This window comes from Hyla sarda, chromosome 6 (assembly GCF_029499605.1).
Source record: "Hyla sarda isolate aHylSar1 chromosome 6, aHylSar1.hap1, whole genome shotgun sequence".
In the NCBI taxonomy this organism is placed as follows: domain Eukaryota; kingdom Metazoa; phylum Chordata; class Amphibia; order Anura; family Hylidae; genus Hyla; species Hyla sarda.
Genome location: NC_079194.1, coordinates 289,799,672 through 289,811,361, shown reverse-complemented (window position 1 = coordinate 289,811,361; position 11,690 = coordinate 289,799,672). Strand labels below are relative to the sequence as shown.

The window sequence follows — 11,690 nt, the reverse complement described above, 5'->3', positions numbered from 1 at the left end:
CTGATAAGTACTGTAAGCATTAAGATTTTTTAATAGAAGTAATTTACAAATCTGTTAAACTTTCTGGCACCAGTTCATTTAAAAAAAAAAAATGTTTTCCACCGGGGTACCCCTTTAAGTGTCATGATTGCTATTGATCATGGCACTTAAGGGGTTTATGGCACTGACTGTGAGTGCGGCGGCGGCTGCTGATAACAACTGTCACTCAACGTCTATGCAGCATGTGCAGCTGTGTTAACTCTCTATTAAAGGGGTATTCCAGGAAAAAAAAAAAAATTTTATATATATCAACTGGCTCCAGAAAGTTAAACAGATTTGTAAATTACTTCTATTAAAAAATCTTAATCCTTCCAATAATCAGCTGCTGAAGTTGAGTTGCTCTTTTCTGTCTGGAAACAGTGCTCTCTGCTGACATCTCTGCTGGTCTCGGGAACTGCACAGAGTAGAAGAGGTTTGCTATGGGGATTTGCTTCTAAACTGGGCAGTTCCCGAGACAGGTGTCATCAGAGAGCACTTAGATAGAAAAGAACAATTCAACTTCAGCAGCTCCTAAGTACTGAAAGGATTAAAAAAATTTACTAGAAGTAATTTATAAATCTGTTTAACTTTCTGGAGCCAGTTGATATATAAAAAAAAGTTTTTGCCTGGAATACCCCTTTAAAAGAAAATGTTTTCCAGTGGAGTACCCCTTTGCATCCATTATTGTCCGTTTTTTCTTTTTTTTTTTTGACAGAAGAAGAACGGGACGGGTCTAGAACAGCCGAGTGTACGCAGCCTTATACTGCTGATAGGCCGCCCAGCCACTTACCTGCTATGTCTGCTAGTCTTGCAGTACGTGCTGCAGGCTATCTATGTAAATGTGCCAGGATCTGATGAGCTGGAGATACTTCAGATAAGGGATTAGTGACAGTGTTTTCCAACCAGGGTGCCTCCAGCTGTTGCAACACTACAACTCCCAGCATGCCCGGACAGCCAACGGCTGTCCGGGCATGCTGGGGGTTGTAGTGTTGCAACAGCTGGAGGCACCCTGGATTAGAGAGGGGATTTAGCGGGCAATTCACATGCTAATCCCATGCACTCCTGTACCCCTCGGTCTTATATCTGTTTTTTGGTCAGATTTAAAGGGGTACTCCACTGGAAAACATTTTCTTTTTAATCAACTGGTGCCAGAAAGTTAAACAGATTTGTAAATTACTTCTATTAAAAAAATCTTAATCCTTCCAGTACTTATGAGCTGCTGAAGTTGAGTTGTTCTTTTCTGTCTGACAACAGTGCTCTCTGCTGACATCTCTGCTTGTCTCGGGAACTGCACAGAGTAGAAGAGGTTTGCTATGGGGATTTGCTTCTACACTGGACAGTTCCCCAGACAGGTGTCATCAGAGAGCACTTAGACAGAAAAGAACAACTCAACTTCAGCAGCTCATAAGTACTGAAAGGATTAAGATTTTTTAATAGAAGTGATTTATAAATCTGTTTAACTTTCTGGAGCCAGTTGATAAATAATAAAAAAAAAAAGTTTTCCACCGGAGTACACCTTTAAAGGGGAACTTTGGTGGAAAAGAAAATGTTTTTTCCAGATCAACTGGTGCAAGAAAGTTAATCATATTTGTAAATCACTTATATTTACTTCCAGTACTTATCAGACACTGTATACTACAGATATGCTACATAGAAATGTGTGTAGTTCTTTCCAGTCTGACCACAGTGCTCTCTGCTGACACTTCTGTCCATGTCAGGAACTGCCCAGAGCAGGAGAGGTTTTCTATGGGGATAATATTCTAATCTGGACAGTTCCTGACACGGACAGAGGTGTCAGCAGAGAGCACTGTGGTCAGACAGAAAATAAATTCACAAATGTCTCTGTTTCATAGAGCAGCTCATAAGTACTGGAAGGATTAAGATTTTTTTAATAGAAGTAATTTACAAATCTGTTTAACTTTCAGGCACCAGTTGATATGAAAACATTTGTTTTCTACTTGTTTCCACCGGAGTTCCCCTTTAACCCCTAAAGGACTCTCATGTCCTTAAAGGGGTACTCCACCGGAAAACATTTTCTTTTAAATCAACTGGTGCCAGACAATTCCTAAAATGGACAGAAGTGTAAGCAGAGGGCATGTTGTCAGACGGAAAGGAAATTCAAAAAGAAAAGAACTTCCTCTGTATTATACATCATCTAAAAAGTACTGGAAGGATTGGGATTTTTTTTTTTTTAAATAGAAGTAACTTACAAATCTGTTTCATTTTCTGGCACCAGTTGATTTAAAAAAAAAAATGTTTACCAGTGGAGTACCCCTTTAAAGGGGTTATCCAGGGAAAAAAACTTTTTATATATATATATATATATATATATATATATATATATATATATATATCAACCGGCTCCAGAAAGTTAAACAGATTTGTAAATTACTTCTATTAAAAAATCTTAATCCTTTCAGTACTTAAAGGGGTACTCCGCCCCTGGCATCTTATCCCCTATCCAAAGGATAGGGGATAAGATGTTAGATCGCCGCGGTCCCGCTGCTGGGGACCCCGGGGATCGCCGCTGTGGCACCCCGCCATCTTTACTGCACAGAGCGAGTTCGCTCTGTGCGTAATGACGGGCGATACAGGGGCCGGAGCAGCGTGACGTCATGGCTCCGCCCCTCCTGACATCACGGCCCGTCCCCTTAATGCAAGTCTATGGCAGGGGGCGTGACGACCGCCACGCCCCCTTCCCATAGACTTGTATTGACGGGGGCGGGCCATGACATCACGAGGGGCGGAGCCATGACATAACGATGCTCCGGCCCCTGTATTGCCCGTCATTACATGCAGAGCGATCTCGCTCTGTGCAGTAATGATAGCGGGGTGCTGCAGCAGCGATCCCCGGGGTCCCCAGCAGCGGGACCCCAGCGATCTGACATCTTATCCCCTATCCTTTGGATAGGGGATAAGATGTCTAGGGGCGGAGTACCCCTTTAAGAGCTTCTGAAGTTAAGATCGTTCTTTTCTGTCTAAGTGCTCTCTGATGACACGTGTCTCGGGAAACGCCCAGTTTAGAAGAGGTTTGCTATGGGGATTTGCTTCTAAACTGGGCGGTTCCCGAGACACGTGTCATCAGAGAGCACTTAGACAGAAAAGAACAACCTTAACTTCAGAAGCTCATAAGTACTGAAAGGATTAAGATTTTTTAATAGAAGTAATTTACAGATCTGTTTAACTTTCTGGAGCCAGTTGAGATATATATATATATATATATATAAAAAAAAGTTTTTTCCTGGATAACCCCTTTAAATACTTGGTGCTGCTTTAGCCCTGAGCCCGCGACTATCTGACGTTCTGATGAGGTCACTGTCCCCCCCCCCAGAAGATCATCTCATTCATCTCCCACTGTTGTCAATTCCATGATCTTATGATCCAGTGATGGGGGTCATCATGTATGAGAGATGAAGCCTGGGTATGATAAGCTGTGGGGCGGTGACGACTAAACGTGACCTAATCATGGCAGACAGCAGCCGCCTTTTGATGTAACCTCATCACTATCTCATATCTCAGTCAACATAGGAGAACTTTGATGTAGGGCTGATACAAGTCACCAGGCTCTGAGGTTACAGTACATACCTGTCACCCCCTTTCCTAAAGAGACATTAGAGCAGTGTTTCCCAAGCAGGGTGCCTCCAGCTGTTGCAAAACTACAACTCCCAGCATGCCCGGACAGCCTTCGGCTGTCCGGGCATGCTGGGAGTTGTAGTTTTGCAACAGCTGGAGGCACCCTGCTTGGGAAACACTGCATTAGAGTCAAACAGCTTAAAGGGGTACTCCGGTGGAAAACTTTTTTTTTTTTTTTTTTTTAATCAACTGGTGCCAGAAAGTTAAACAGATTTGTAAATTACTTCTATTAAAAAATCTTAATCCTTCCAGTACTTATTAGCTGCTGAATACTACAGAGGAAATTAATTTCTTTTTGAAACCCAGAGCCCTCTGCTGACATCACGAGCACAGTGCTCTCTGCTGACACCTCTGTCCATTTTAAGAACTGTCCGGAGTAGGAGAAAATCCCCCATAGCAAACATATGCTGCTCTGGACAGTTCCTAAAATAGACAGAGATGTCAGCAGAGAGCACTGTGGTCGTGATGTCAGCAGAGAGCTCTGTGTTCCAAAAAGAAAAATAATTTCCTCTGTAGTATTCAGCAGCTAATAAGTACTGGAAGGAGTAAGATTTTTTAATAGAAGTCATTTACAAATCTGTTTAACTTTCTGGCACCAGTTGATTAAAAAAAAAAATAAAAAATAAAAAAATTTCCACCGGAGTACCCCTGTAAAGGGGTTATCCAGGAAAAAACTTTATATAAATATATCAACTGGCTCCAGCAAGTTAAAAAGATTTGTAAGTTACTTCTATTAAAAAACCTTAATCCTTTCAGTACTTATGAGCTGCTGAAGTTGAGTTGTTCTTTTCTATCTAAGTGCTCTCTGATGACACCTGTCTCGGGAACTGTCCAGAGTAGAAGCAAATCCCCATAGCAAACCTCTTCTACTCTGTGCAGTTCCCGAGACAAGCAGAGATGTCAGCAGAGAGCACTGTTGCCAGACAGAAAAGAACAACTCAACTTCAGCAGCTGATAATTATTGGAAGGATTAAGATTTTTAATAGACGTAATTCACAAATCTGTATAACTTTCTGGAGCCAGTTGATATAAAAAAGAAAAAATTTTTTTTTTCCTGGAATACCCCTTTAAAGGGGTAGTCAAGTATAGAAAAACCATCTGTATATACTCTATTAGTGAATCCTGAGTTAAAGTACTATGGTGGAAAATAAATGTTTTCAAATCAACTGGTGCCAGAAAGTTATACAGATTTGTAAATTACTTCTATTTAATCATCGTAACCCTTCCAGTACTTATCAGCTGCTGTATGCTCCACAGGAAGTTGTGTAGTTCTTTCCAGTCCGACCACAGTGCTCTCTGCCGCCACCTCTGTCTGTGTCAGGAACTGTCTGCAGTAGAAGCAAATCCCCATAGAAAACCTCTCCTGCTCTGGCAGTTCCTGACAAGGAGGTGTCAGCAGAGAGCGCTGTGGTCAGACTTGAAAGAACTACACAACTTTCTCTGGAGCTTACAGCAGCTGATAAGTACTGGAAGGATTAAGATTGTTAAATAGAAGTAATTTACAAATCTGTATAACTTTCTGGCACCAGTTTATTTGAAAAACATTTTTTTCCCTTTGGAATTCACCTTTAAAGGGGTACTCCGGTGGAAAACTTTTTTTTTACATTAGCTGGTGCCAGAAAGTTAAACAGATTTGTAAATTACTTCTATTAAAAAATCTTTACCCTTCCAGTACTTATCAGCAGCTGTATGCTACAGAGGACATTCTATTCTTTTGGAATTTCTTTTTTTTGTCTTGTCCACAGTGCTCTCTGCTGACACCTCTGTCCGTTTCAGGAACTGTGCAGAGCAGCATAGGTTTGCTATGGGGATTTTCTCCTGCTCTGGACAGTTCCTGATACGGACAGAGGTGTCAGCAGAGAGCACTGTGGACAAGAAAAAAAAAGAAATTCAAAAAGAAAAGAATTTCCTCTATAGTATACAGCTGCTAATAAGTGCAGGAAGGGTAAAGATTTTTTAATAGAAGTCATTTACAAATCTGTTTAACTTTCTGGCATCAGTTGATTTAAAAAAAAAAAAAATAATAATTCCACCGGAGTACCCCTATAACCTTTCCAAAGTAAAGAAAAATAATTAAAAAAGAATAATAATAATAATTGTATATTAAGAAGAGATACACTTGTATTGCATAGATTATCCAGCATTGGCCGATGTCATTTACACATTACACCGCCACTAACTGCCAGGAGAAGCAGCATAGGTTTGCACTGTTGTCACCTAACAAATAGTCTCTAAAGTTTTGCAGTAGTTTTTCAGTCTTTTTTAGGCTGTTTTTTGTACGGTAACAGGGTTGTTCTTATTCCATTGGAGGTCACCACTCGGATACTGTCCTATTTTTGTCAGTGAAGAAGATGCACCATCCGTGGTTAACTGGAATGGAACCATCTTGTGATTCCGCTGAGACCCGACGTAGGTGACCCCCTTGGGTCGAGTGTATTTCTCGAACTCAGTGTCAGTTGTGAATGTCATAGTCGTGTGTCCGTCCAGTCTTATGACGGGTATAAGAAGTCAACCTGAGGACAATCCCCATGGGTCTACATCATCCCGTTAAGTTTGGTCCATTCGTAGATGTCCTGTTCGCACACAATGTCCGAGTTGATGAGCAGGTATCGGTCCCCGACGCAGAAATGCTTCTGACAGGCCGCACACTTGAAGCATTCCAGGTGGTAGACCTTGTCCTTCACCCGCATGGTCATCTCGTAGGCCCGGATCCTCTTGTCGCAGGATGCACATAGACCGTCTTGGCCAAAAAGCCTGTTAAAGAGAGGCACCAATAGGATATTGTTAGATGGTGCACCTAAAGTAATAGGGTCCGACTATGCCTCACAGATTAAGGCGAATGTAAAGAGGTTGTCATAGTGAGACCTTACTAAAATGTACAATGCCCATGTGCAGGGCAGAGAGAGACGCCGCCAATGGGAGTTTTACCGCGTAAATGTGGAGCATGTCAATAGGAATATGTGCCTATACAATGTAGAATAACAGCTTACACAGTGTAAAATAATGGTGTATATTATGTAGAGTGATCGACTGTACAATGTAGGGTGATGGTCTATATTATGAATAGTGATGGTCTATATTATATTATGTAGAGTGATGGACTGTGCTATGTAGGGTGATGGACTGTGCTATGTAGAGTGATGGACTATATTATGTAGAGTGATGGACTGTGCTATGTAGAGTGATGGACTGTGCTATGTAGAGTGATGGACTATATTATGTAGAGTGATGGACTGTGCTATGTAGGGTGATGGTCTCTATTATGTAGAGTGATGGACTATATTATGTAGAGTGATGGACTGTGCTATATAGGGTGATGGTCTCTATTATGTAGAGTGATGGACTGTGCTATGTAGGGTGATGGTCTCTATTATGTAGAGTGATGGACTGTGCTATGTAGGGTGATGGTCTCTATTATGTAGAGTGATGGACTGTGCTATGTAGGGTGATGGTCTCTATTATGTAGAGTGATGGACTATAGTATGAAGAGTGATGGACTATAGTATGTAGAGTGATGGACTATATTATGTAGAGTGATGGACTATATTATGTAGAGTGATGGACTATAGTATGTAGAGTGATGGACTATAGTATGTAGAGTGATGGACTATATTATGTAGAGTGATGGACTGTGCTATGTAGAGTGATGGACTATATTATGTAGAGTGATGGACTATATTATGTAGAGTGATGGACTATAGTATGTAGGGTGATGGTCTCTATTATGTAGGGTGATGGACTGTGCTATGTAGGGTGATGGACTATAGTATGTAGAGTGATGGACTATAGTATGTAGAGTGATGGACTATATTATGTAGAGTGATGGACTATAGTATGTAGAGTGATGGACTATAGTATGTAGAGTGATGGACTATATTATGTAGAGTGATGGACTATAGTATGTAGAGTGATGGACTATAGTATGTAGAGTGATGGACTATATTATGTAGAGTGATGGACTGTGCTATGTAGAGTGATGGACTATATTATGTAGAGTGATGGACTATATTATGTAGAGTGATGGACTATAGTATGTAGGGTGATGGTCTCTATTATGTAGGGTGATGGACTGTGCTATGTAGGGTGATGGACTATATTAAGTAGAGTGATGGACTATATTATGTAGAGTGATGGACTATATTATGTAGAGTGATGGACTGTGCTATGTAGAGTGATGGACTATATTAAGTAGAGTGATGGACTGTGCTTTGTAGGGTGATGGTCTCTATTATGTAGAGTGATGGACTGTGCTTTGTAGGGTGATGGTGTATATTATGTAGAGTGATGGACTATATTATGTAGAGTGATGGACTATATTATGTAGAGTGATGGACTGTACTATGTAGGGTGATGGACTGTGCTATGTAGAGTGATGGACTATATTATGTAGAGTGATGGACTGTGCTTTGTAGGGTGATGGTGTATATTATGTAGAGTGATGGACTGTACTATGTAGGGTGATGGACTGTGCTATGTAGAGTGATGGACTATATTATGTAGAGTGATGGACTGTGCTATGTAGGGTGATGGTCTCTATTATGTAGAGTGATGGACTATATTATGTAGAGTGATGGACTGTGCTATGTAGGGTGATGGTCTCTATTATGTAGAGTAATGGACTGTAGAACAATGTATGATGATAGTTCCCTTACCTTAGGTAATCTCTCCGGCACAGTTTGCGCCCTAATTTGTAGTACAGTCTCCTCCCCACTTCTCCTAACCGGCAGCCGCACAGGTCACAGCTCAAACAGTCCTCGTGCCAATATTGGTCGATGGCCTTTAGGAAGTAGCGATCCCCGATATTTTGCTGGCAGCCCCCACATGTCAAAAGCGAGGGTGGGATCTGCAGAACTTCATCCACCGGCTCACTGTTGGGAATAAATATTCGTATCGGTCACCACATGGTATTGTCGTCTACCCACAGCTCTCCATTTTACCTACCTGATACCTATTAGTCATATAAGTCTATAGGGCAGCATAGGTTGATGTGGACCCTTGGGTTACAGGCACGTTGCGCCCATTGTATACCTTGTACTGGGGTATCAACTGGTGCCAGAAAGTTGAACAGATTTGTAAATTACTTCTATTAAAAAAATCTTAATAAAAAAAATCTTAATCCTTCCAGTACTTATTAGCTCCTGAATACTACAGAGGAAATGGTTTTCTTTTTGGAACACAGAGCTCTCTGCTAACATCATGACCACAGTGCTCTCTGCTGACACCTCTGTCCATTTTATGAACTGTCCAGAGTTGGAGAAAATCCCCATAGCAAACATATGCTGCTCTGGTCAGTTCCTAAAATGGACAGAGATGTCAGCAGAGAGCACTGCGGTCGTGATGTCAGCAGAGAGCTCTGTGTTCCAAAAAGAACAGAATTTTCTCTGTAGTATTCAGCAGCTAATAAGTACTGGAAGGATTAAGATTTTTTAATAGAAGTAATTTACAAATCTGTTTAACTTTATGGCACCAGTTGATTTAAAAAAAAAATTCAACCGGAGTACCCCTTTAAAAGGAAATGTGTCACCAACATAGTACATAATAGTGGCAGGCATATCTCCTGAAATTTTAGCACAGCATTTAGAGACTCGCTTTACAGCAGCTCCTTGGACACAGAAAACAATAGATCGGAGGGGACGCATTCTCTTCTATAGGAGAGTTTTCTAGGCCTGCTCTGTTACCAGAGCAGAGGTCATTGTTCAGGGAGGGGGGAGGAGGGGAGCTGTGACCATCACCTACTGTGAATGGCCTGATCCCATCTTATCTATATCCTTTCTGTCATAATAAATTATGTGTACAGAAGAGAAAGCGTCTGCTTATTACGATACCACCAGGAAACTCCTTGTCTTCCCACCACAATTAACATTTGACTTTCTGGCAAAAAAAGAAAACCCCAAAACCACGTGGCACGAAGGAGAAACACGTTGTCTCTGTCCCGCAGCCCGACTACGGGGATGTTGTGAACCCAGATTATTAGTAACACAACCAGTTCACAATAAAACGTGATGATATTGTCTAATCTGCTCTAATACTTAAAGGGGTACTCCGGTAAAAAAACAAAAAAAAATTCTTTAAATCAACTGGTGCCAGAAAGTTAAACAGATTTGTAAATTACTTCTATTAAAAAATCTTAATCCTTCCAGCACTTATTAGCTGCTGTATACTACAGAGGAAATTATTTTCTTGTTGGAACACAGTGCTCTCTGCTGACATCTCTGTCCATTTTAGGAACTGTCCAGAGCAGCATATGTTTTCTATGGGGATTTTCTCCTACTCTGGACAGTTCTTAAAATGGACAGAGATGTCAGCAGAGAGCACTGTGCTCGTGATGTCAGCAGAGAGCACTGTGTTCCAAAAAGAAAAGAATTTCCTCTGTAGTATTCAGCAGCTAATAAGTACTGGAAGGATTAAGATGTTTTAATAGAAGTAATTTACAAATCTGTTTAACTTTCTGGCAATAGTTGATAAAAAAAAAAAAAAACAATACGTTTTCCACCGGAGTACCCCTTTAAGTTGTGGTCGGCTGTCCAGGCATGCTGGGGGTTGTAGTTTTGCAACAGCTGGAGGTCCACAGTTTGGAGACCACCGCTGTAGATGACTGGAGTGGAAACCTAAGGAGATGATTACAAGCTGATGACGAGCAGGGCTCAGGTCATCCCTGGTTCTGGGCTCCACACGTCCTCCTGTCAGGACTCAGGTATTCAGATAGGAAGTAGGAGTCATGGAGGCAGGAATGATAGATAGATATAAAGTTCTGTTCTCTTCTGATAAGTTGTGCAAAAGTTTATTCAGCTGTTTCATAAATGTATTTGTTTTGGAGAAAGCTGGAGACCACTAATGCCGTGACTACTGCAGTCCTAACAGGGGTTGTCACCCAGCTTTCCTGAGTCTTGAATGGCAAATCCATCTCATATCTATCTATCTATCTCATATCTATGTATCTCATATCTATCTAATATCTATATATCTCATATATATCTATCTATCTATCTCATATCTATCTTATATCTCATATCTATCTATCTCATATCTATCTTTCTATCTATCTCATATCTATCTATCTATCTCATATCTATCTATCTATCTCATATCTATCTATCTCATATCTATCTATCTCATATCTATCTATCTCATATCTATCTATCTATCTATCTCATATCTATCTATCTCATATCTATCTATCTCATATCTATCTATCTCATATCTATCTATCTATCTATCTATCTCATATCTATCTATCTCATATCTATCTATCTCATATCTATCTATCTCATATCTATCTATCTCATATCTATCTATCTATCTATCTCATATCTATCTATCTCATATCTATCTATCTCATATCTATCTTATATCTCATATCTATCTATCTCATATCTATCTATCTATCTCATATCTATCTCATATCTATCTTATATCTCATATCTATCTATCTCATATCTATCTATCTCATATCTATCTCATATCTATCTATCTATCTCATATCTATCTATCTCATATCTATCTATCTCATATCTATCTATATCATATCTATCTATCTCATATCTATCTATATTCCAAAAGAAAACTGCAGCACTCCAAGTTCAGATGAAAATAAAAGTGGCGTTTATTCCATCTAGTTCAAATGCCTTTGAACTAGATGGAATAAACGCCACTTTTATTTTCATCTGAACTTGGAGTGCTGCAGTTTTCTTTTGGAATATACCTACGTGCATCCCGTGACCTGGGTTTTGACTGATAGCACCCACTGCTATTTGGTGTGCTGCTCCATATTGGATATCTCATATCTATCTATCTCATATCTATCTATCTATCTCATATCTATCTATCTCATATCTATCTCATATCTATCTATCTATCTCATATCTATCTATCTCATATCTATCTCATATCTATCTCATATCTATCTATCTCATATCTATCTATCTATCTATCTATCTCATACCTATCTATCTATCTATCTATCTCATATCTATCTATCTATCTATCTATCTATCTCATATCTATCTATCTATCTCATATCTATCTCATATCTATCTATC

General features: G+C 40.0%; 1 protein-coding gene across 1 annotated transcript in view; it reads right to left on the bottom strand.

The window, feature by feature from the left end:
• Positions 1-5,735: 5,735 nt before the first annotated feature.
• The window catches only part of LMO2 (LIM domain only 2), a 7,436-nt gene continuing 1,481 nt past the window's right edge, over positions 5,736-11,690 (bottom strand). Inside the window, exons 2-3 of the mRNA XM_056527691.1 lie at positions 8,304-8,519; positions 5,736-6,405 (exon numbers count right to left, since the gene is read on the bottom strand). Coding sequence (XP_056383666.1) covers positions 6,186-6,405; positions 8,304-8,519 — 436 coding nt within the window. The 3' untranslated portion in view covers positions 5,736-6,185. The remainder of the gene's footprint in view (positions 6,406-8,303; positions 8,520-11,690) is intronic.